The sequence below is a fragment of the Tachyglossus aculeatus genome, chromosome 2 (genome assembly GCF_015852505.1).
Source record: "Tachyglossus aculeatus isolate mTacAcu1 chromosome 2, mTacAcu1.pri, whole genome shotgun sequence".
In the NCBI taxonomy this organism is placed as follows: Eukaryota; Metazoa; Chordata; class Mammalia; order Monotremata; family Tachyglossidae; genus Tachyglossus; species Tachyglossus aculeatus.
In genome coordinates this window covers 98958427-98985522 of record NC_052067.1, presented here as the reverse complement: position 1 = coordinate 98985522, position 27096 = coordinate 98958427, and the positions used below count along the sequence as shown (strand labels likewise).

At 47.2% G+C, this 27096-nt stretch overlaps 1 protein-coding gene across 1 annotated transcript in view; it reads right to left on the bottom strand.

The window, feature by feature from the left end:
• The window catches only part of ROS1 (ROS proto-oncogene 1, receptor tyrosine kinase), a 144532-nt gene that overhangs the window by 93392 nt on the left and 24044 nt on the right, over positions 1–27096 (bottom strand). Inside the window, 6 exon segments of the mRNA XM_038762676.1 lie at positions 4913–5104; positions 10124–10305; positions 12065–12175; positions 13040–13252; positions 21197–21342; positions 24954–25051. Of these exon segments, the coding sequence (XP_038618604.1) occupies positions 4913–5104; positions 10124–10305; positions 12065–12175; positions 13040–13252; positions 21197–21342; positions 24954–25051 (942 nt within the window).

Below are 27096 nucleotides of genomic sequence, written 5' to 3'. Positions count from 1 at the left end.
CTTTGGAGTCAGAGTTCATGGGTTCAAATCCCGGCTCCGCCAATTGTCAGCTGTGTGACTTTGGGTGACTTTGAAGTCACTCAACTTCTCTGGACCTCAGTTCCCTCATCTGTAAAATGGGGATTAAGACTGTGAGCCCCCCGTGGGACAACCTGATCACCTTGTAAACTCCCCAGCGCTTAGAACAGTGCTTTGTACATAGTAAGTGCTTAATAAATGCCATTATTATTATTATTATTATTATTATAGTACAGTGCACTGTACCTGGGGCACTCAGTAAATATTATTACATATGTCTACTACTACTACTGTTACTTTACTACTACTTGCTACTGTTACTACTACTAACACCACTTCTACTGGCCAGTCACATACACACAATTAAGCTCTCACTGATATGGAATGCTATTTGCAGATAAGGGGAACTCATCTGCCTTCCTTGGAAGACCAGATACATGTTATGATGGTTGCATTAGGGGGGTGATTCAATGCAACATTATGATATCATTTATCAATCAATGGTATTTATTCAGTGCTTATTATACTAATAATGACGGAATTTGTTAAATGCTTACTATTTGCAAAGCACTGTTCTAAGCACTAGGGGAGATACATAGTGATCAGGTTGTCCCACGTGGGGCTCACAGTCTTAATCCCCATTTTACAGATGAGGTAACTGAGGCTCAGAGAAGTTAAGTGACTTGCCCAAGGTCACACAGCAGACATGTGGCTTATGTGCAGAGCACTGTACTAAGCACTTGGAAGAGCACAACGGAATTAGCAGATACTCTCTCTGCCCATAATGAGCTTATGCCAGAGGAAACCTTTTCTGGAAAGCCACAGAATCTAGAGTCCCCAGAGAGGACCCCTGTGTCACCCTCACATACACACACACACCACACTCTTTCAGGCCCCTGAAAACAGGGATGCTGCTTCTGAGCCCTGGAATTTGGCAATTGGAGCTGAGACATCAAATTTCCCATAGCACACATACATATATGCATGTATATATATATATATATATATATATATATATATATATATGTATATATATATATATGTATATATGTATATATGTGCATATATATAAACATGTATATATATGTATATATATATATATACACACCTTACAGTTTCCATGACTTAAGCACTAACTCATGTATGTATTCCCTTTTTATTCTCCCTCCTATCCATAAATTATTTTAATATCTGCCTCATCTACTAGATTGGAAACTCCTTGAGGACAGAGATCATTTCTCCCAAACCCTTACCCCAGCACTCTGCATGCAGTGGGAACTCAATAAGCACAACCGACTGACTGATTGTCTAGTGCTGCTGTTTTCCCAGTTAACTTTCCTTTCCACGATCCACTTCATTCACATCCCTAAGGAGCATCCTATTAAGGTGATGGAGCTTATGGAAATGAGGGGCGAATCTTGATCCTGGGGTCTCAGGACCTAGACCCTGCGCGAAGGAATGGGTTGTGATGGTTTACATGGCTCCAGTTTCACACCATGATTCCCACCAGTCATGTTCCTGCTGGGGCTTGGTGGGTAATGAAAAGGTGGGCAGGAATTCAGTGGTTATCGTTTTCTGGACTTCGGACACATTTATGACTGAAGTGATCACAGCGTGGAGCCGATATTGAGGCCCAGTAGAATGCCTTGATACCCTATAGTCTTCACCATCCTCACTAGCCTAGAGGCCCAGAAAAGTTAAGTAATAGTCCATCCCAGAGGCAGAGCCGGGACTAGAACCCAGGTCTCCTGACCCCCAGACCTGTGCTCTTCCCACTGAGTCAGGCCTCCTCCCAACTAAGCACTACATTCCTTTTGCATAGGAAGGCAGTGCCGTGGAGCCACAGAGGAGCACATCTTTAATTGGAACATGACGGGAATGAAATGGCTTGGAATACCAATGAAGCCCCCAGGGCAGGTCAGAAATGTGCCATCAATCACTTCCTCCCGGCCCTCTGGTTGCATTAGGATGAGCTGTCCCCATGTGTCAGCTGCAAACTTCCAACGGATTTTCCTTCCGCTTCTGGGTGGGGATCCTGAGGGAGGGAAAGGGTCGCACTGCCTCCAGATTCCCCCCGAGACACTTCCCCAGCCTCCCTGCCCTGCCCACTGCAGTTCATCTGCCCTTAGATAGAAGCGCATGTGGACAGAAGAGAACCAGATACGTGGGGCTCAGGTAGGCATCAGGAGGTGTCGGGATGGGATGTCTGGGCACAGCATCCTGGGTCAGCCCCAATACCCAGCCTGCTAAGCCCCACTGAGCAGCAGAACAGAGACCCAAGGGGCCCAAGAGGTCTTAGAGAGATCATCACGCCCATCCTCAGGCATACAAGATGGGGGTCCTGGTTTGGAGAACTTCCCTGGCTTTGCTTAAGGACTGCAATCATGGCAGCACTCCTGTCGGGGGGCCTTCTGTATCCACCACCTAATATTGGCCTTCTGCATGGCAAAGAAACAGCGTGGTCTAGGGGGAACAGTATGGGCTTGGGAATCAGAGGGTCATGGATTCCCATCCCGGTTCAGCCACTCGTCTGCTGTGTGACCTTGGGCGGGTCACCTCACTTCTCTGGGCCTCAGTTACCTCATCTGTAAAACGGGGATTGAGACTGTGAGCCCCATGTGGGACAGTGACTGTGTCCAACTTGATTTACTTTTATCCACTCCAGCACTTACAGTGCATGGCACATAGTAAGCGCTTAGCAAATACCATCATTATTATTATCATTCTGTTCTCCCTGTCCCTCCACCTCCAGCGTGACCCCCCACCTCCTTCCAGCCCCCCAACCAGGGGGTGCTCAGCAGCCAGGCCAGGGAAAGACGGACTGTGTGTTCTCAGGGTCACGCAGTAACTCAACACCTTCCCCAGAATAGACCGGCAGGCTGCTTGCCTCCATTTGACAGGTAGTAATTCTGGGCCTGATGGATAGTTCTGATCCTGCCCAAGGACCCAGCCTTATCCAATGACCCATAAATCTAGCCCCCGGCAACGCCCCGGCCCTGATTTGTCCACACTAACCCAGCCCGGCCAGCCCTTTTTTTTCTTCCTATGGTATTTGTTAAGCTATATGCCAGGCCAGAGTATACACAAGATCATCAGGATGGATATAGTCCCTGTCCCAATAGGGCTCACAGATTTAATCCCCATTTTGCAGGTGAGGTAACTGTGGTACAGAGAAGTGAAGTGACTTGCCCAAAGTCACACAGCAGACAAGTGGCAGAGCTGAGACTAGAACCCGGGTCCTTCCAACTCCCAGGCCCGTGCTCTATCCACTGGACCACGCCACTTCTCTTGCCACACTGCTGCTCTTAATACCATTAATTCCTTTCCTCTTCTTAAATCTTTTGTTGGGAAAAGTAGCTAATAATGATAACTGAGCAAGTACTTAACCTCTCTGGAGCTCCTCTAAAATGAGCACTTCAATCTCTTTTTTTTTCCAACGGTATATGTTAAGCGCTTCCTACGTGCCAGGCACTGTATGGCCATCCTTAACCGTGAAGCTCAGTGTCCCAGGGAGTGACCAGCCCTGTGGTTTCTCCAAGGGTCCTGGGTTTGGTGCCGGAGGCAGAGAACTGAGCCGGATGGACGGAAGGACCGATCCAGAATGGCATCGGTCCAGTCCCTTAGGAAGTAGCGTGGCCTAGTGAGATTAAGACTCTGAGCTGCACATGAGACATGGACTGTATCCGCGACTGTAGTAAGGCTTCTGACTGTGTGCATCACGAGAAACTCTGGAGCACATTAAGGAAAATGGGCATACCGGACCACTTAATCGCATTAATACGGAACCTGTATGACAAGCAGGAGGCTACAATAAGAACAGAATATGGAGAAACAGATTGGTTTCCTGTTAGTAAGGGAGTAAGACAAGAATGTATCTTATTGCCTTATCTAGTCATCCTTTACACCGAATACCTAATGAGAGAAGCCGGATTGGATGAAGACGACAGGGAGTAAAGATTGGAGGAAGGAATATAAACAACCTTCGTTTTGCTGATGATACAACCGTACTAGCGAAAAGTGAAGAAGACTTGAAGGGCTTATTATTAAAAGTTAAGGAACAGAGTAAAAAGATGGGCCTATATTTGAAAGTCAAGAAAACAAAAATCATGGCACCTGGAAGTTTTAACACATCTACAGTGGACGGAGAGAAGATTGAAATAGTTGACAATTTTTCTCTCCTGGGATCAATAATCAATAATAAAGGAAATAGTAGCCAAGAAATACGCCAAAGATTAATGTTAGGAAGACTAGCTATGGAGAGCCTGGAAAAAGCCATGAAATGTGCTGATGTAACCACTGTCACAAAAATACAAATTGTCAGCTCTATGGTATTTCCAGTGACAATGTATAGATCCGAAAGCTGGACAGTGAAAAAACAGGATAGAAAGAGCATTGATTCTTTTGAAATGTGGTGTTGGAGAAGGCTTTTGTGAATACCATGGACTGCCTGAAAGACAAACAAATGGATTTTAGAGCAAATTAAACCAAAGTGGTCTTTGGAAGGCCAAATGACTCGACTTAGATTAGCATATTTTGGACACCTATCAGGTGGGCCAATTCTCTGGAGAAGACACTAATGCTAGGAAACGTCCAGGGAAAACGTGGAATAGGCAGACCAGCAGCTAGATGGATAGAAACCCTAACAACGATTACGGAAGAATCATTAGAAAGGTTGCAGATTATGTCAGAGGACAAGACGTTCTGGAGAAAATATATCCATGGAGTCGCTATGAATCGGAAACTACTCGACAGCACTTAATAATAATAATAACCCTAGCGCTTAGTTCAGTGTCTGGCACATGATAAGTGCTTAACAAATGCCATTAAAGAAAAGAAAAGAAAAAACACCTAGCACGAGCCCCGCAGATGAACCACCCTCTACTGAACAGTTCACCTGTTTGTCCGAAAACAGGGGCTGCATCTGAAGCACCAGGGAGTCCTCTCCATTTAGCCGGGCACTCTCCACGGAGCGGGCCGTGGTCCAGTAGAGATAGCCCCTGGACGAATCCACTGCCAGGTTGTTGACGGAGAACCGAGCTTGGACCACCGTATCCCTCTGGCCCGTCCGGAAGGATCGCCGTTGGATCTAGAAAAACAGACTGGCGCTCTCAGTGAAGGTAGAAGCGAAATTGTCACTGATTGATCGGACTGGACACCTTCTGGGTGCAGACACTGGGCTGGGGTCCTTCTGTGGGCAGGGCACAGGACCGGGCACTTAGTATTCACCCCCTCACCCCCTCAGCCCCAAACCACTGATGTAGAGAAGCAGCGTGACTAAGTGGAAAGAGCGCGGGCTTCGGAGTCAGAGGTTGTGGGTTCTAATCCTGGTTCCGCCACTTATCAATCATATTTATTGAGCGCTTACTGTGTGCAGAGCACCGTACTAAGCGCTTGGGAAGTACAAGTCGGCAACACATAGAGACAGTCTCTACCCAACAGTGGGCTCACAGTCTAGAAGACCAGAGGAAAAGGGGGGCTTATTCATTCATTCGTTCAGTCGTATTTATTGCGCGTTTATCATGTGTAAAGCACTGCGCTAAGTGCTTGGAAAAACAAGCAGTGTAATGAGAAGCAGCATGGCTCAGTGGAAAGAGCACGGGCTTTGGAGTCAGGGGTCATGGGTTCAAATCCCGGCTCTGCTACTTGTCAGCCGTGTAACTTTGGGCAAGTCACTTAATAATAATAATAATAATAATAATAATAATGGCATTTATTAAGCACTTATGTGCAAAGCACTGTTCTAAGCACTGGGGGGATACAAGGTGATGAGGTTGTCCCACGTGGGTCTTCACCCCCATTTTACAGATGATCAGCTGTGTGACTTTAGACAAGTCACTTAACTTCTCTGTGCCTCAGTTACCTCATCTGTAAAATGGGAATTAAGACTGTGAGCCCCATGTGGGACAACCTGACAAACTTATTTCTACCCTAGCGCTTAGAATAGTGCTTGACACATGGTGAGCACTTAACAATTACCATGATTATTACTATTATACACACAGCCATACTTTATTTATATTAATTCCTGTCTCCCCCTCAATCATTCATCAATCAATGGAACTTGCTATTTACTGTGCACAGAGCACTGTATTAAGCCTGTGGTAGAATATAATGCAACAGAATTAGCAAGCACGTTCCCTGCCCTCAGTGAGTTTACAGTCTAGACTTGTAAGCTCACTGTGGGCAGAGAACACGTCTACCAGCTCTGTTGTATTCATCCAGGCACTTAGTACAGTGCTCTACACAGAGTGAGTGCTTAATAAATACCACTGATTGATTGATTGACGGGGTGGTGTAGTTTGCTGGGCTGAGCTTGTCTGAGTGTTTGTGGGGGTGTATTGGTATCAGGACATGGTCGCTTGGGAGGAAATCAGGTCTAGAAGAGAAGGGATCTGGAATCTAGACCCAAACTCGATTCTGGCCTGACATATGACATCAGCCAAGTCAGGCAACCTCTCTGAGTCTCAGTTTCCATCATCCCTAAAATGGGCATAATAATCTCTGCCTTATTCCATCTAGACTGTAAACACCTTGTGGGCAGGGATCACGTCCACTGACTGTTGTATTTCATTCTCCCAAGCGCTTAGTACAGTGCTCTGAGCACAATGAGCACTCAATAAATACCTCTGATTGATAAGGAAATGGTGAGGATAAAGTGAGATTGCCAGTGCTGAAAGACTTTGGAAAAATCAACAGTGCTCAATATGTTCAAGGTGAGTGTTCTTCCACATTTCCTCTAGAAATGTGGGAGGGTGGAGGGGGTGCTACTGAGGAAGTGGGGGTTTCCCTCCTCCTTGGCTTACTGGGTGAAGGGGGTGGGCTTTTATCATTTTTTTTTTGCTTTTAAACTCTTTCCACCCCATTCCTTCTCACTCTACAGTGCATGTGGTATCATACCCCTTGCTGGGCTGGTGGGGGGGGGTGGGGGGGGCGCCCCACAGGACTGTGTATATATGTACATATTTATTATTCTATTTATTTTATAATTGATATGTATATATCTATAATTATATTCATTTACACTGATGTTATTGATGCCTGTCCACTTGCTTTGGTTTGTTTTGTTGTCTGCCTCCCTCCTTCTAGACTGTGAGCCCATTGGGTAGGGATTGTCTCTGTTGCCAAATTGTATTTTCCAAGCGTTTAGTACAGTGTTCTGCACAGAGTAAGCACTCAATAACTACGATTGAATGAATGAATGAATGATGAGGGTGGTCGGTGCCCACAGAGGATGATGTCATTTGGAACACTTGTCCTGACCAGGACGCCCCTGGCAAATCACTCATGAAGAATAATTCATGATCACTGGGGCACTTATTAAGCATTTGTTCTGTGCCAAGCACCGTACAAAGTCTCAGTCAGCCAATAATAATAATAACAATAATAATAGTATTTGTTAAGTGCTTACTATGTGCGAAGCACTTTTCTAAGCGCTGGGGGTGTTACAAGGTGATCAGGTTATCCCACTTGGGGCTCACAGTCTTAATCCTCTTTTTACAGATGAGGTAACTGAGGCCCAGAGAAGCGAAGTGACTTGCCCAAAGTCACACAGCTGACAAGTGGCAGAGCCGGGATTAGAACACATGACCTCTGACTCCCAAGCCCGGGCTCTTTCACTATTTATGGAACATTTACTTTGCGCAGAGCATTGTATTAAGCACTTGGGAGAGTATAATATAACAATATAACGGATAAATTCCCTGCCTACAACGAGCATACAGTCTAGAGCTTACAATGTAAGTGCTGGGGCGGATAGAAGATAAGCAGGTTGGATGCTGTCCCTTGGGGCTCATATGGGGAGAGAGAATGATGTAGTGGATACAGTACAGGCTTGGGAGTCAGAAGGTCATGGGTTCTAATCCCAGCTCTGCCACTTGTCTGCTGTGTGACCTTGAGCAAGTCATTTCACTTCCCTGGGCCTCAGTTACCTCATCCGTAAAATGGGAATTCATTTATTCATTCATTCAATTGCGTTTATTGAGCACTTACTATATGCAGAGCACTGTACTAAGCACTTGGGAAAGTACAATATAACAATAAACAGTCACATTCCCTGCCCACAATGGGCTTAAAGTCTAGAGTAGCGGCAGTTGGAGTTGGAGTTTTCTACAGTTGGAGAAGCAGTGTGGCTCAGTGGAAAGAGCACAGGCTCTGGAGTCAGAGGTCATGAGTTCAAGTCCTGGCTCTGCCAACTGTCAGCTGTGTGACTTTGGGCAGGTCACTTCACTTCTCTGTGCCTCAGTTACCTCATCTGTAAAATGGGGATTAAAACTGTGAACCCCCCCATGGGACAACCTGATCACCTTGCAACCTCCCCAGTGCTTAGAACAGTGCTTTGCACATAGTAAGTGCTTAACAAATACCATCGTTATTATTATTATTAGGGTGGGGGAGACAGACATCAATACAAATAAACATAAATGCTTTGGGGTTGGGAGGGGGAAGAGCAAAGGGAGCAAGTCAAGGTGACGCAGAAGGGAGTGGGAGATGAGGAAAAGTGGGGCTTAGTCTGAGAATCAATCAATCAATCAATCATATTTATTGAGCGCTTACTGTGTGCAGAGCACTGGACTAAGCACTTGGGAAGTACAAGTTGGCAACATATAGAGACGGTCTCTACCCAACAGTGGGCTCACAGTCTGGAAGGGGGAGACAGAGAACAAAACAAAACATATTAACAAAAAAAAATAAATAGAACAGATATGTACAAGTAAAATAAATAAATAGAGTAATAAATACGTACAAACATATATACATATATACAGGTGCTGTGGGGAAGGGAAGGATGTAAGGCAGGGGGAATGGAGGGGGGAGGAGGGGGCTCAGTCTGGGATGGCCTCCTGGAGGAGGTGAGCTCTCAGTATGGCCTTGAAGGGAGGAAGAGAGCTAGCTTGGCAGATGTGGGGAGGGAGGGCATTCCAGGCCCGGGGGATGACGTGGGCCGGGAGTCGACGGCGGAACAGGTGAGAACGAGGCACGGTGAGGAGATTAGCGGCAGAGGAGCGGAGGGTGCGGGCTGGGCTGGAGAAGGAGAGAAGGGAGGTGAGGTTGGAGGGGGCAAGAGGTGATGGACAGCCTTGAAGCCCAGGGTGAGGAGTTTCTGCCTGATGCGTAGGTTGATTGGTAGCCACTGGAGATTTTTGGGAAGGCCTCTTGGAGGAGATGTGCCTACAATAAGGTTTTGAAGCTGGAGAGATATCTTTCAGATTAGAGGAGGGAGGGCTTTCCAGGCCACAGGCAGGACGTGGGCCAGGGGTCGGCGGCAAGACAGGTGAGATTGAGGCACAGTGAGAAGGTTAGCACTAGAGGAGTGGAGTGCACAGGCTGGGTTGTAGAAAGAGTGAACTGAGGTGAGGTAGAAGGGGCAAGGTGATGGACTGCTTTAAGAAGCTGCTTCAAGAAGCAGCGTGGCTCAGTGGAAAGAGCAAGGGCTTTGGAGTCAGAGGTCAGGGGTTCAGATCCTGGCTCCGCCAACTGACAGCTGTGTGACTTTGGGCAAGTCACTTCACTTCTCTGGGCCTCAGTTACCTCATCTGTAAAATGGGGATTTAGACTGTGAGTCCCCCGTGGGACTACGTGATCACCTTGTAACCTCCCCAGCGCTTAAAACAGTGCTTTGCACATAGTAAGCGTTTAATAAATGCCATCATTATTATTATTTAAAGCCAACGGTAAGGAGTTTTTGTTTGATACGGAGGTGGATGGTCAACCACTGGAGATTTTTGAGGAACAGGGTGCCATACCCTGAACATTTCTGTAGAAAAATTATCCAGGCAGCAGACTGAAGTATGGACTGGACTGGAGAGAGACAGGAGGCTGGAGATTGATACTGTGAGCCCCGCATGAGACAGGGACTGTGTCCAACCCAATTTGCTTTCATCCAACCCAATGCTTAGAACAGTGCCTGGCACATAGTTAAGCATTTAACAAATCAATCAATCAATCAATCGTATTTATTGAGCGCTTACTGTGTTCAGAGCACTGTACTAAGCGCTTGGGAAGTACAAGTTGGCAACAAATACCATTGTTATTATTATAAGTTATTATTATGTATCAAATCCTCATCATGGTTCTAGGTCATTCAAGGTGCCATCTTGATACGTACCAAGTTGGCCTTGCTGGCCCAGTAGAGGTACTGGCCCATCCACTCAAAGGCCAGAGCCCCTGCTCCCGTAATGTCCAGGACGCGGTCCTTCACCGGACCTCCAGCTGTCCCATCCGGCCTCCACTGCCACACGTTGCCCAAGGAGTCGCTGTAGAATAGGGTGCCTCTGTGCCAGTCCAGACCTCAGAGTGGAAATGATGGCGAGACATGGTTACAATCCACTGCTTCGGGGAGACCCATCTGTTTTCTGCATTCCTCTGGCTGGCATCCTCCCCAAGAGAAACCGAGGGTTAAGGGTTCCTCCCCGAGCCTCCCCAGGGCGGGATCCCCAAACCACAAGGTTGTTGTCACATCTCCTGTTACCCCCGGAGGCCTTTGTTTGGAAACTGCTGCCCTCAGAGAGGGTATTATTTCCACCACGTTTACTCTCCCAAGCGCTTAGTCCAGTAATCTGCATTCATTAAGCACTCAGTAAGTACGGTTGAATGAACGAATGAATGAAAGCAGACCACGAGGGCTTCCTTTCCAAGATTTTGGCCCCAGAGTTCATGAAAGCATTATTGCCTGGCATCCTCTAGGTAGGTCCTGGGCTCTGCGTGGGTGAGGCAGCTCAGTATAACACTCTCAGAGCCGGCTCCAGGACCCCGATCCCGGGGGGAGGGAAGAGGAATCGGCTCCCTTCTGGCAATATGCCCAGCTGGGCTATTCAAACTCACAGAGAAAAGACCTGGGGATGTTCTGACTCTAATTACCCTCCTTGAGGGCAGGAATCATGTATTCTAACCCTACTGTACAATCCCATCTGTTCTGCAGGGTTCTGTGTACAATATGCTCTCAATACATACTATTGGCTGGTGGTCTGGAAGGTTGCCATAGGATGGCCCCTGACCCTGGCAGAGGGAAGAGACTCTTTCCTGTGGGAGGAGGAAGGAGGAGAAGAAGGAGAAGAAGGAAGAGATTTGACACCTACTCAGTGCCACTACTTCACCAGTTAACAACTTTTCTGTCAGGAGGGCCCTCCTTCTCCTCCCTCTCCTCTTCCTCCTCTCTCTCTTCCTCCTCCCTCCCCTCCTCCTCCTCCTCCTCCAACTTTTCCTCCTCCTGCTTCTCTTCCTCTTCCTCCTTCTCTTCCTGCTTTTCCCACTTCTCCTCCTCCTTCCTCAACTTTTCCTCCTTCCACTCTCCTCCACCTCCTCTTTCATCTCCCCCTGCTCTTCCTTCTCCCACTTCTCTTCCCTGTCCAAGAGGCTTTCTCTGACTAAGATCTCATTCCCTCTTCTCCCACTCCCTTCTGTGTCACTCTTGTTCTTGGATTTGCTTCCTTTATTCTTCCCTCCTTCAATCCCACAGCACTTAAGTCCATAGCCACAGTTTCTTCATTTATACTAATGTCTGTCTCTCCCTCTACACTGGAAGCTCCTTGTGGGCAGGGAATGTGTCTACTAACTCTGTTATATTATTATATTGTACTCTCCCAAGTGCTTAGTACAGTGCTCTGCACACAGTAAGTACTCAATAAATATGATTGATTGAATGATTCCTTGTCCTCAACCTCCTCCTCCTTCTCCTCCTCCTTCCTTCTCCAGCTCCTCTCTGAACTAAATCCCTTCAACTGCTCGCGCTCAAGCCTGGAATTCTGTTTAGGACAGCCTCAAAATGTCAGAGTCGTAAGCTGAGCCTGGACACTGCTTCTTCCTTTAATAAATAAGAGTCATTTGAACACAGGGCCCAGTCTTTGGAGTGATGTTAATAGACTGGCTGGAAGGTAGCGCTTCTGAGATTCAATTTAATTCCAGCCATTCCCCTCTCTCCTCTCTGCTTCAGAACACAAACACAATGTACTGGGGAGCCACACTCCTCCCCCCCTCCCCCCCCCCACTTACCGCCTTACTCCTCCCTCCCACCCCAACCTCCAGAAGCCATAAAGCTCACCGGGATTACCTGAGACATTTCTGATTTCGGGCGACAGGAGTTCCCCCGGACCGAAGCCAGTTAGCGGTTGTTGCCACAGACCGTCGGGTCCCACGGCCAGGATGAAGGGCATTTCCATGGCTGGAAGAATCGCACAGGAGTCAAGGATGCTGCTGCTTCCCACTCACTCTTCCGCTGCCCCGAGCATCCTCTGGCTTTGCAGATGGAGCCTTTCTGTCTGAAGACGGGCCCCAGCTCCCTCCCTGGCAACAGCCAGGCCAGGCCACAGCCATTCACCTTCTCCTGCCACCCTCTAAACCCAGCAGGCTCAGAGTCGGGCCCCAAAAAGGTGAGAAGGAAGGCCTGAGTCTCCCTGGACTCTACCTGTCCTAGAGGTCACCACTGGTCTGCCTCCCCCTGCCCTCTAAGGGCTCCAGCGGAGAGGACCCCCATTCTTCGGGCTGAACCCCTGGCCCAGGCCTCGGGACAGGGGAGATATCTTGCATCTGACCAGAAACACACCTGAGCCAGATGCAGCTCTGGGGAGTGGATGCTTGGGGCCGATGCCTGTACTGCCACTGCAATTCTCCCTCACCAACACCCTGGTTCGACCACAGGACTTGCATGGGACAGAGAAGACCCTCCCCACCCTCCCCACCCTCCCCCACTCCGCCAAGGTCATCCAAGGACCAGTGCCACCCATCCATGCTGATGACAGCTCACTGTGGGCAGGGAACATGTCATTTATTGTTGAATTGTACTCTCCCAAGGGCTTAGTACAGTGCTCTGCACATAGTAAGAGCTCAATAAATATGACTGAATGAACCAGTGAATAAATGGCGCTGTCGAATGACTCGTGTTGGGAAAAGACAAAGCAAGAGCTGGATGGATCGGCTTAGTGGGATGGTCCCGACCAGCCCCACGCCCACACCGTTGGCTTGGGAATGCCACCGGCGAGATATCTCTTGGCTGTGGATCATTTGCCAGAACAGAAACGGGTCTCACCTGGCTTGAGGGTGGTGCCCACAAAGGGCTCTGCCCAGGGCCCAGCCCCAGCGGGGGACCTCGCTCTCACGGTGACGCTGTACTGAGTGTTGCTCCGCAGCCCCGGGATGACCAACTGGGTGTCAGTGATGTTGGAGAAGAGGCTGGCCCCATCTACGAGGCCCTGGCCGCTCACTTGCACATCATATGTCCAGTTCTGCCAGGCTGAAGGACCTGGAGGGGGTCGGCAACCGGTGTTACAATAATAACAATGATAATAATAACAATTATTATGGTTGTACATATTTATTACTCTATTTATTTATTTATTTATTTCACTTGTACATATCTATTCTATTTATTTTATTTTGTTGGTATGTTTGGTTTTGTTCTCTGTCTCCCCCTTTTAGACTGTGAGCCCACTGTTGGGTAGGGACTGTTTCTATGTGTTGCCAATTTGTACTTCCCAAGCGCTTAGTACAGTGCTCTGCACATAGTAAGCGCTCAACAAATACGATTGATGATGATGATGATGATGATGATGATGGTATTTGTTGAGAGCTTACTATGTGCCAAATTCCCTCATTTTTAAAATAAGGTTTTAGACTGAGAGTCCCAAATGCGACCTGGACTGTGTCCTACCTGATTTTCTCATATTTACCCCAGTTCTTAGTACAGTGCCTGGCATATAGTAAGAGCTTAACAGATACCATAAAAAAACACAATACCAAGTGCTGGGGTAGATACAAGAAAAGGTGGCTAGACACAGTCCCTGTCTCACATGGGATTCACAGTCTAAGGGAGAGGGAGAACAGGTATTTCATACCTATCTTAAAGATGAGGAAACTGAGACTCAGAGAAGTGAAGTGACTTGCCCATGGTCCCACAGCAGGCAAGTGGCAGAGCCAGAATAAGAACCCAGGCCCTCTGACCTCCTGTACTCATTCCCATAGGCCACACTGCCTCTAGACTGTAAGCTCACTGTGGGCAGGGAATGTGTCTGCTTATTAATAATAATATAATAATAATTTTCATATTTGTTAAGCACTTCCTAGGTGCGAAGCACTGTTCTAAGCGCTGGGGAGGATACAAGGTGATCAGGTTGTCCCATATGGGGCTCACAATCTTAATCCCCATTTTACAGATGAGGTAACTGAGGCACAGAGAAGTGAAGTGACTTGCCCAAAGTCACACAGCTGACAAGCGGCAGAGCCGGGATTGAACAATACAATAATATACATATACATATTGTATATGCAATATATGCAGTATTATTGCATTGAACTCTTCCAAGCACTTAGTACAGTGCTCTGCACACAGTGAGCGCTCAATGAATGCGATTGATTGATTGATTGATTGATTGATTCTCTGTGAGCCCCCCATGGGACAACCTGATTACCTTGTATTCCCCAGCGAGGGAGCCCAGCCGGCGGAGGGGAGGCCGGTCAGGAGAGCTCCCCCAAAATACTCTGGTGGCTTGGGGCCATCTGAGAAGAAGCCCTCTAATGTTCCTCCAATGCCAACCTTCTCACTGTATCTCAGTCTCACCTACATCGCCGCCAACCTCTCGCCCACGTCCTGCCCCTGGCCCGGAGCGCTCTCCCTCCTTGTATCCACCAGACGATGACTCTCCCCTCCTTCAAAACCTTCCTGAAGGCACATCAATCGATCAATCAATCGTATTTATTGAGCGCTTACTGTGTGCAGAGTACTCATCATCATCATCATCAATCGTATTTATTGAGCGCTTACTGCGTGCAGAGCACTGTACTAAGCGCTTGGGAAGTACAAGCTGGTAACATATAGAGACAGTCCCTACCCCACAGTGGGCTCACAGTCTAAAAGGGGGAGACAGAGAATGAAACCAAACATACCAACAAAATAAAATAAATAGAATAGATATGTACAGGTAAAATAAATAAATAGAGTAATAAATCTGTACAAACATATATACATATATACAGGTGCTGTGGGGAAGGGAAGGAGGTAAGATGGGGATATGGAGAAGGGGACCACATCTCCTCCAAGAGGCCTTCCCAGACTGAGCCCCACTTTTCCTCTTCTCCCACTCCCTTCTGCGTCACCGCGACTCTCTCCCTTTAATCAATCAATCAATCAATCAATCGTATTTATTGAGTGCTTACTATGTGCAGAGCACTGTACTAAGCGCTTGAATAATAATGACATTTGTTAAGCGCTTACTATGTGCACAAAGTGCTGTTCTAAGCGCTGGGGAGGATACAAGGTGATCAGGTTGTCCCACGTGGGGCTCACAGTCTTAATCCCCATTTTACAGATGAGGTAACTGAGGCCCAGAGAAGTTAAGTGATTTGCCCAAAGTCACACAGCTGACAAGTGGCAGAGTCGGGATTTGAACCCATGACCTCTGACTCCCAAGCCTGGGCTCTATCCACTGAGCCACGCTGCTTCTCTAAAGTTGTCCTAGATATTCATTCCCCCTCCCAATCGCCCAGCGCTTCTTTATTTATACTAACGTCTATCTCCCCCTCTAGACTGTATTATTTCCTGCACTCTCCCAAACGCTTAGTAAAGTGTGGAACACCAGCAAGCACTCAATAAATACCACTGAATGTTTTTACTGCTTAATAAAAGTAAATGCTAAATTTCACCATCCTTCCTTGGGCAAGTCACTTAACTTCTCTGTGCCTCGGTCCCCTCATCTGTAAAATGGGGATTAAGACTGTCAGCCCTATGCGGGACAAGGACTGTGTCCAACACGATTATCTTACATCTACCCCAGCGCTTAGAACGGTGCCTGGCACACAGTGAGTACTTAACGAGTACCATTATTATTATTATTTTTGCAAATAACCACTTCCTGCCTTGCCAGGACCAGTATTAATTGATATCAGTCAATAGAAAAATATTTTCAGCCCCTTTCTTCCAGCGCCTGAGTCGATGTCGCAGCCTGGCCTAGTGTATAGAGCACGGGCCCGCATGTCAGAAGATCATGAGTTCTAATCCCGGCTCCAGCCCTTGACCGCTGGGTGACCTAGGGAGAGTGACTTCACTTCTCTTTGCCTCATCTGTAAAATGGGGATTAATCAATCAATCAATCAATCGTATTTATTGAGCGCTTACTGTGTGCAGAGCACATATAGAGACGGTCCCTACCCAACAGTGGGCTCACAGTCTAGAAGGGGGAGACAGAGAACAAAACCAAACATACCAACAAAATAAAATAAATAGAATAGATATGTACAAGTAAAATAAATAGAGAAGCGGCGTGGCTCAGGGGGAAGAGCCTGGGCTTTGGAGTCAGAGGTCATGGGTTCGAATCCTTACTCTGCCAATTGTCAGCCGTGTGACTTTGGGCAAGCCACTTCACTTCTCTGGGCCTCAGTTATCTCATCTGGAAAATGGGGATTAAGACTGTGAGCCCCACGTGGGACAACCTGATCCCCTTGTATCCCCCCCAGCGCTTAGAACAGTGCTTTGCACATAGTCAGCGCTCAATAAATACGATTGAATGAATGAATGAATAAATAAATAAAATAGATTATTAAGATTAAGATTGTGAGCCCACCGTGGGACAACCTGATCACCTTGTAACCTCCCCAGCGCTTAGAACAGTGCTTTGCACGTAGTAAGCGCTTAATAAATATCATTATTATTATTATTATTCTCCGGGCCTCAATTTCCTCATCTGTATAATGGGGGTGAAGACTTGTGAGCCCCACGTGGGACAGGAACTGAGTCCAACCCGATTTGCTTGTACCCACCCCGGCGCTAGTACAGTGTCTTAATACAGGAAGTGCTTCACAGATACCGGAATTATTATTATCACTGTTATTGTTTTCATTATTACGATTATGCCCTGACCACTTGAATGAAGCCTTCGGGGGAAGTAGTCGTTCTCTAGGACCACTAGAGGTCCGTCCAGTGCTTTGATGGAGTAGAGGTCCGGCACAGACCACAGCAGTCCACACTGACCTGTCCAGTAGTAGTCAGAGGATGCTAAATTCCTGGGCCTCACTTACCACCAGGATTCAAGCGCTTCATGGAACACATAAATTTTTCCCCGTCGAGCGCTGGCCGGGAAGCAAGGGCGAGTAAACGTCTTCAAACATCCCATCGGGAATGGGGAGTGAAAGCTACGGCTTTCCGGGAATCAGTTCCAGGAGAAGCAGGGTGGTCTAGCGGAAAGTACACGGGCCTAGGAGACAGAAGACCTGTGTTCTAAGCCACTTGTTTGTTGTGTGACCTTGGACCAGTCACTTAACTTCTCTGGGCTTCAATTTCTTCATCTGTATAAAAAGGGGTTCGGTACCTGTTCTCCCTCCTACCTAAACCGTGAGCCCCATGTGGGGCCGGGACTGGATATGAACCGATTATCATGAATCTACCCTAGCTCTTACTACAGGGCTTGACACATAGTAAGCACTTAATAAATTTTTATTTTTAATGGGTATTGGCACTTACTATGTGCCAGGCACTGTGCTATTTATGTATTGTTTATTGGCTCAGTGGAAAAGAGCACGGGCTTTGGAGTCAGAGGTCATGGGTTCAAATCCCAGCTCTGCCAATTGTCAGCTGTGTGACTTTGGGCAAGTCACTTAACTTCTCTGGGCCTCAGTTACCTCATCTGTAAAGTAGGGATTGACTGTGAGCCCCCCGAGGGACAACCTGATAACCTTGTTACCTCCCCTGAGCTTAGAACAGTGCTTTGCACATAGTAAGTGCTTAATAAATGCCATCATAATTATTATTTAATTATTTATTTATTTATTTTATTTGTACATATTTATTCTATTTATTTCATTTTGTTAATACATTTTGTTTTGTTCTCTGTCTCCCCCTTCTAGACTGTAAGCCCACTCTTGGGTAGGGACCATCTCTATATGTTGCCAACTTGTACTTCCCAAGTGCTTAGTACAGTGCTCTGCACACAGTAAGCGCTCAATAAATACGATTGAATGAGCCCACTGTTGGGTAGGGACTGTCTATGTTGCCAACTTGTACTTCCCAAGCGCTTAGTACAGTGCTCTGCACACAGTAAGCACTCAATAAATATGATTGATTGATTGATTGATTGATTGATTGATTAAATGAATGAACTAAGCACTGGGGTGGATACAAGCTAATCAAGTTGGACATAGTTCCTGTTACACCTGGGGCTCACAGTCCTAATGTCCATTTCACAGATGAGATAACTGAGACACAAGGTCACACTGCAGACAAGGGGCAGAGTGGGGATTAGAACCCAGATCCTTTTCTTTGGTGGTATTTATTAAGCGCTTACTAGGTGTCAGGCACTGTACTAAGTGCTGGGGTGGATACAAGCAAATCATGTCCATCACAGTCCCTGTCCCACATGGGGCTCACAGTTTCACTCTCCATTTTACAGATAAGGTAACAGCCTCAGGGAAGTTAAGTGACTTGTCCAAGGTCACACAGCAGATAATTTTGACACCCAGCACTGTGCTCTATTCACTAGGTCACATTGATACTTCAGATGAGAGGAATAGGCCTGTATTTGATTGCTGGGTTTCAAAGCAAAGAAGAGCAGAAAAGCAGCATGGCTTAGTGGACAGAGCACAAGCCTGGGAGTCAAAGGACCTGGATTCTAATTCGGCTCCACCATATATCTGTTGTGTGGCCTTGAGCAAGTCCTTCACTTCTCTAGGCCTCATTTATCTCATTTATAAAATGGGGATTAAGAGTGTGAGCCCCGTGTTGGGCAAGGACTGTGTTCAACCTGATTACTTCAGCGCTTGGCACATGGCAAGGCTTAAAAAGTACTATTGTTATTATTACCATCATTAAAAGCATGCAAGCTCAAAGTCCGGGCCTCAGTTCAGAAGGGATGAGAGGTGTCCCGGATGAACGATTTCAGTGTCAATCATTCACTCAATCATATTTATTGACCGCTTACTGTTTGCAAAGCACTGTACTGGTCAAACCTGTAACCAGAATTAGAAAAGGAAAAGCACCAGGAAGAAACCAAGAATGTTCTGGAACCACCGAAGTAAGAAGCAAGATCGATTTTAGGCAATGGAAAAAAGTCCCTGGAAAAATGTAATCGATAGGGACCCCTCTCCCACCTCACTCCAGCACCTCCAAGTCATTAAAGACTGTGAGCCCACTGTTGGGTAGGGACTGTCTCTACATGTTGCCAACTTGTACTTCCCAAGCGCTTAGTACAGTGCTCTGCACACAGTAAGCGCTCAATAAATACGATTGATGATGATTGATGATGATTAAAGGCCACGGGAGCCCAGCTTCGGGGGCTCCACATCCTTCTGGCTCCTACCCCACAATCCCCACCCCCTCCCCATCTGGGGCCTCTTCCGTATCAACACCCCACAGGGCAAAGTCGGAAGGGATAATGAATTGGAAATAATAATGGTGGGATTTGTTGAGCACTTACTATCTGTCAAGCTTTGTCCTGAGAGCTAGAGTAGACACAAGCTATTCAGGTCAGATGCAGTCCCTGTTCCACATACGGCTCAAAGGCTAAGGGGAAGTTAGGACAGGTATTTTATTCCCATTTTGCCGATGAGCCAACTGAGGCCCAGAGAAGTTAAGTGACATGCCCAAGGTCACCCACAACAGGCAAGCGTCAGAGTCAGGATTAAGACGGTCTGTTTCCCCCTTCTAGACTGTGAGCCCACTGTTGGGTAGGGACCGTCTCTGTATGTTGCCAACTTGTACTTCCCAAGTGCTTAGTACAGTGCTCTGCACAGAGTAAGTGCTCAATAAATACAGTTGGTTGATTGATTGATTGATTGACCCAGGTCCCCTGACTCTCACACCCATGTGCTCTCCCCTAGGCCACACTGCTTCTGCTTCTAGAAGGGAAGCAGTGTGGCCTACCAGAAAGAGCACGGGCTTGAGAGTCAGTGGACCTGGATTCTAATCCCAGCTCCACCATCTGTCTGCTGTGTGACCTTGGGCAACTCACTTCACTTCTCTGGGCTTAGGTGACCTTACCTGTAAAATGGGGATGAAGACTGGGAGTCCCTTTTGGGACTCCCAGTGGCTTCCAATCAATCTGCGCATCAGGCAGAAACTCCTCACCCTGGGCTTCAAGGTTGTCCATCACCTCGCCCCCTCCTACCTCACCTCCCTTCTCTCCTTCTCCAGCCCAGCCCGCACCCTCCGCTCCCCCGCCGCTAATCTCCTCACCGTACCTCGTTCTCGCCTGTTCCGCCATCGACCCCCGGCCCACGTCATCCCCTGGGCCTGGAATTCCCTCCCTCTGCCCATCCGCCAAGCTAGCTCTCTTCCTCCCTTCAAGGCCCTACTGAGAGCTCACCTCCTCCAGGAGGCCTTCCCAGACTGAGCCCCTTCCTTCCTCTCCCCCTCGTCCCCCTCTCCATCCCCCCCATCTTACCTCCTTCCCTTCCCCACTGCACCTGTATATATGTATATATGTTTGTACATATTTGTTGCTCTATTTATTTATTTATTTATTTTTCTTGTACATATCTATTCATTTTATTTTGTTAGTATGTTTGGTTTTGTTCTCTGTCTCCCCCTTTTAGACTGTGAGCCCACTGTTGGGTAGGGACTGTCTCTATATGTTGCCAACTTGTACTTCCCAAGCGCTTAGTACAGTGCTCTGCACACAGTAAGCGCTCAATAAATACAATTGATGGTGATGATGATGATGATGACTGGACTATGTTCAACCTGATTAGCTTGGTAATCAGCTCCAGCTCTCAGTACAGTGCCTGGCAAATAGTCAGTGCTTAACAAGCACCAAAGAAAAAAAGAAAAAAAGGAAAAGAGGCGGTTGTTGGGCTGGGCAAGAAAGGGGAGAAGCAGCTGGAAGTCCAGAAAGAGGCTCAGTCATGGGAACTCCACTACCCACCACCCCTTCTCTCACTCATTCCTCCCACTGCTACTCTCCAAATATCCCCAGTCAGTTCTCTACCCAGCTCTCAGCCGTTCCCCTCGAGGGGCAGCAGGAATGAATTGAGGGATCAGAGATGCCCAACCCTCCGGAACCACGCATAAGATACCATAGATCTGTAAATTATTGATTTATCTATGTATTTATTTATATTAATGTCTGTCTCTCGAGACTATGAGCTCGTTGTGGGCAGGAATGTGTCTGCTGTTTTACTCTTCCAAGCGTTTAGTTCAGTGCTTTGCACACAGTAAGTGCTCAATAAATACAATTGAACTGAATAAATGAATGAATGAGGGTACAAGATTTTCCGTTAACCAGTCCGCACCCCGGGGCTGTGGGAGGAGCGTTGGTTTCCATGGGAACGATCCCCACATTGCCCCAGGACTGGGACTCCATCACATACGCAGCACGATTGGCTTGCCAGTGACCGCAGGACTTCACGGTCCTGCTCAGAGGGAGCACCGGGGGTGGAAAGGACACAAAGACATGTTCTCTACTGGACCGGAGATTGAGAACTGGTCCAGTAATTTGAGGTCAAAGCCCTTCCTCTCTAAATGACGCTCAGTGGTTTTGGAATGCTGTCCTTTGGGTTTCCATGAAGAGTGAAACTTTGCACATCCCTTGTGTTGATTGTAACCCTGGTGCGCTTGAATCAATTACCCTTCTCTCCAAAGCACCAGTGTTTCTGAAAAGGCACCGATTCATTCCAAAAATTGTTTCCCCGGTCAGCTTGGATGATAAATGATAATGGAAACATTATCCAACCTCAGCTTCACTGACACGGTCCTCTCCTGGATCTCCTCCCATCTCTCGGGCCGCTCATTCTCAGTCTTTTTCATGGGCTCCTCCTCTGCCGCTCAACCCCTAACTGTGGGGGTCCCTCAAGGTTCAGTTCTAGGTCCTCTTCTTTTCTCCATCTTCACCCACTCCCTTAGAAAACTCATTTGCTCATAGTTTGACTTCAACTGTCACCTTTATGCTGATGGTACCCAAATCTACATTTCTCTCCCTCTCTGCAGTCTTGCATTTCCACCAGCCTTCAAGACATCTCTACTTGGATGTCCCACTGACACTTCAAAGTAAGCCTCCTCTCCCTCTTATCCCCAACTGTGGGCATCCTTCAAGGTTCAGTTTTCAGTCCCCTTCTATTCCCCATCTACAGTCATTCCCTTGGAAAACTCATTTGCTCCCATGGCTTCAACTGCCATTTCTATGAGGATGATACCCAAATCTACGTCTCCTCCCCTGATCTCTCTCCCTCTCTCCAGGCTCTCATCTCCTCCTGCCTTCAAGACATCTCTACTTGGATGTCCTACCATTGCCTCAAACTTAATAATGTCCAAAACTGAGCTCCTTGTTTTCCCTCCCAAACCCTGTCCTCTCTCCAACTTTCCCATCACTGTAGACAGCACAACCAACTTTCGCATCTCACGAGCCCACGACCTTGGTGTCATCCTAGACCCTGATCTCTCATTCAACCCACATAGCCAATCCGTCACGAAATCCTGCCGTTCTCACCTTCACAGCATCATTAAAATCCACTCTTTCCTCTCCATCCAAACCACCACCATGTTAGTACAATCACTCATCCTATCCCTCCTAGATTACTGCATCAGCCGCCTTTGGACCTCCCAACATCCTGCCTCTCCCCACTTCAGTCCATACTTCACTCGGCTGACCTGATTATCTTTCTACAGAAATTTTCAGGGCATGTCAGCCTCCTCCTCAAAAACCTCCAATGGTTGCCTATCCACCTTCATATCAAACAAAAACTCCTCACCATTGGCTTTAAAGTTCCCCATCATCTTGCACCCTCCTGCCCCCTCCTCACAGTCTTAATCCTCCCTTCTCTCCTTCTACAACCCAGCCTGCACACTTTGCTCCTCTGGTGCTAACCTTCTCACTGGGCCTCCATCTTGCCTGTCTTGCCGCTGACCCCCGGCCCACATCCTACCTCTGGACTGGAATGCCCTCCCTCCTCAAATCTGCCGGGCAATTACTCTCCCCCACTTCAAAGCCTTACTGAAAGCACATCTCTTCCAAGAGGCCTTCCCAGACTAAGCCCCACTTTTCCTCAACTCCCACTCCCTTCTGTGTCACCCTGACTCATTCCTTTTGTTCTTCCTCCCTCTCCCCGCCCCGCAGCACTTATATATATAGCTGCAATTTTATTTATTTATATTGATGTCTGTTTACTTGTACTAATGTCTCTCTTCTCCCCCTCCCCCCCACCCAAAGACTGTGAGCTCGTTTTGGGCAGGAATTGTCTCTCTTCATTAAATAAATAAATAAATAATGATGGCATTTGTTAAGCGCTTACTATGTGCAGAGCACTGTTCTAAGCACTGGGGGGATACAAGGCGATCAATTTGTCCCACGTGGGACTCACAGTCTTAATCCCCATTTTACAGATGAGGTAACTGAGGCTCCGAGAAGTTAAGTTACTTACCCAAGGTCACACAGCAGACATGTGGCGGAGCCAGGATTCGAACCCATGACCTCTGACTCCAAAGCCCGTGCTCTTTCCACTGAGCCATGCTGCTTCTGTATTGCTGTATTGTACTTTCCCAAGTGCTTACTACAGTGCTCTGCACACAGTAAACACTCAAAAAATATGATTGAATGAATGAATTAGTGAATGAATGAACAGTGCTTGACGCATAGTAAGCGCTTAACAAATCCCGTAATTATTATTAAAATTGTTGCCCCAGTGTCCAGTATAATGACTGGGCATATAATACACACTCAACAAACACCTCAATCATAATTATTAGTGAAGAGGATGGAAACTGGATTGTAGAGGGACAAGAAGGGAGTTGGAGGAGAGGATGTGGAAGCATTGGATACTTGCACCCTGTTCACAGAATTTGGGGAGGGAGAGAGCCAGGGTGATAGCTGAAGGGTGCAGTGAGATCGTAAGAGGTTAGGACTGAGCCTCGGGAGAACTGAATTCCAGTCCCGAATCCACCACGGTCTTACTGTGTGACTTTAGGCAAATCACTTAACCTCTCTGGGTCTCCGTTTGCTCATCTGTAAAATGGGAATAAGATAGGATGCCAGTACCATATGAGTGAGGGGCTGTGTCTGATCTCCAAACCTTGCAACTACTACAGCACTCAGCACATGGTAAGTGCTCAATAAATGCTGTAAATAATTTTAGGTTAGGAAAGGTATAGATAGGTGTGTCTGAAGGCAGAGGGGAAGAAAACATCCAAGAGTGAGTAATTGAAGGCGACGATAGGGAAAGGAAGAAGAGGGTGCAAGTGTTTGGAGGAGGAGAGAAGGGATAGGGTGAAAGGGGTAGATTTTTAAAGCTGGCGCAGAAAAATCATTCAGTAACCACTATGATGGTGATAACAATAATCAGCATTTAGGACAGTGCTTGGCAGGTAATAATAATAATAATGATGGCATTTATTAAGCTCTTACTATGTGCAAAGCACTGTTCTAAGCACTGGGGAGGTTATAAGGTGATCAGGTTGTCCCACGGGGGCTCACAGTCTTAATCCCCATTTTACAGATGAGGTACTGAGGCATAGAGAAGTTGTGACTTGCCCAAAGTCACCCAGCTGACAATTGGCGGAGCAGGGGTTTGAACCCCTGACCTCTGACTCCAAAACCCGTGCTCTTTCCACTGAGCCACGCTGCTTCTTATGAATACCATACAAAATTGCAGAATTTGTTAAGCACTTGCTTTGTGCCAAGCACGGCGCTCAGAGCTGGGGCAAAATCGGATCAGAAGTAGTCCCTGTCTCACATGGAACTCACGGTCTAATTTGTTGTTCACTGAACTGAAAAATGGAACCTGTCCCTTGGCCTGAGAGAAAACTCACTGCTTGGCATCCCCACGAGACCTGATCTTCAGATTCCCTGGCCACCATGCTCCCCTTCCCACATCCTTTGCAGCTGTCCCTTGGCCCTCCAACTGGCCCCTCGGTCCAAGAGGAACTCTAGCTTGTCCAGGAGCTCAGCTGAAGCCACCGCCACTGCCTCTGTCCTTGACCCAGCCTCAGTGGACCCAGGAGAGGCCTTCAAGCCCCCGTGTAAAGCACTCACCCATTATAAGGATCAACCACCAGCTTCTTTGGTGACACAATTGAAGGTGGAGTGATGTCTTCAGGTGGAGAGCAAAGCGCCAGATCACAGCCCCAAACCTGAGGAATCATAAACATCATTTTCAGGCCCCTGATTATCATTTCAACTCCTCCCGGTTTCTCTCTGATGAACACTTATCTTCCATTCACTGAACCAGGCTGGGCCACCGAGCACTTTCACTATGATAGTGCCCCACCCCCGACCTGTCCTCCCCATAGTTGTGTCATTTTAAGAGGACCATGTGACTGGAATGGGGCAGGTAGAGTGGCCACAAAGCCTGAATTGTCCAGAATTCCATCTAGGACTTCCACCTGCAAAACCTTGAAGGGAATGTAATTCAAGATGGAGCCTGGACATAATAATAAGAATAAGAATAAGAATAAGAATAATAATGGCATTTATTAAGTGCTTACTATGTGCAAAGCACTGTTCTAAGTGCTGGGCATTGTTCTAAGCGCTGGATGCTCAGAACAGAAGAAAATTGATGACCAGATATTTCTCACTGAACATAATATCATCACTACCCTAAAAGTGGGTGGCACTTTCATTTTCCCATAGCAGCTTCACATCAGTGATAGCATTTTATCCCCACATCCTGAGTAAAGTAGGGATTATGATCTCCATTTATAGGTGAGGAAATGGAGAACCAGAGACATTAAGTGACTTGCTCAAGATCCCTCAGTAGGCTAATAGTAGAGCTAGGACTGAAATCCAGATCCTCAATGTGTGCTCTTTCCACCAAACCTCACCGCAGTTTTCCAGATATCTTGAACTACTTCATATTTGTTAAGTACTTACTGTGTTCATTCAATTGTATTTATTCAATTCTATTTAGTGAGTGCTTACTGTGTGCAAAGCAATGTACTAAGCACTTGGGAGAGTACACTACAATGGCAAACAGACACATTCCCTGCCCCTGAGAAGCTCGCAGTCTAGAGGCAAAGAACGACATTAATGTACATGCATAAATGATAAAATTATAGATATACAGAGGTGCTGTGGGGATGGGAGAAAGGATGAATGAAGTCAGGGTGACGCAGAAGGGAGTGGGAATAGAGGAGAGGAGGGTTTAGTCAGGGAAGGCTTCTAAGAGGAAATGTGCCTTCAATAAGGCCTTGAAGTGGGGGAGAGCAATTATTTCTCTGCTATGAAGAAGGAGGGAATTCCAGGCCAGAGGTAGGATGTGGACGAGGGGCAGTTGCAAGATAGATGAGCTCGAGGTACAGTGAAAAGGTCGGCATTAGAGAAATGAAATGTGCAGGCTGGGTTGTAGTAGGAGAGGAGAGAGGTGAGGTTGGAGGGGGCAAGGTGATTGAGTGCCTTAAAGCCAATGGTGAGAAGTTTTGGGGGTTTTTTATGCAGAGGTGGATGGACAACCACTGGAGTTTCTTGAGGATTGGGGAAACATGGTCCTAACGTTTTTGAAGGAAAATGATCCGGGCAGCAGATTGGAGTATGGACTGGAGTGGGAAGAGACAGGAGACAGGGAGGTCAGCAAGGAGGCTGATAAAATAATCAAGGTGGGATAGGATAAATGCTTGAATTAATGTGGTAGCAGTTTAGATTGAGAGGAAGGGGTAGATTTTAGCGATATCGTGAAGGTAGAACGGACAGGACTTAGTGATGGCTTGAATATGTGGATTGAATGAGAGAGAGAAGACAAGGACAATGCCAAGATTATGAACTTGTGAGAAGGAAGGAAGGAAGGTGAGGACATCAACAGTGATGGGAAGTGAGCAGAAGGACAGGGTTTGTGTGGGAAGATAAGAAGTTCAGTTTTAGCCTTATTAAGTTTGAGACAGGAGGACATCCAAGTCTTGAAGGCAGGAGGAGTTATGAGACTGCAGAAAGGGAGAGAGATCAGAGTTGGAGATGTAGATTTGGGTGTCATCAGCATAGAGGGGATAGTTGAAGCCTTGTGAGTGAATGAGTTTTCCAAGGGTGTGGGTGTAGATGGAGAAAAGAAGGGGACCCAGAACTTAACCTTGAGGGACACCCACAATTAGAGGATAGGAGGCAGAGGAGGAGCCCGCAAAAGAGCCTGAGATTGACCGGACCCAGAGATAGGAGGAGAGCCAGGAGAGGACAGTGTCTATGTGATAAT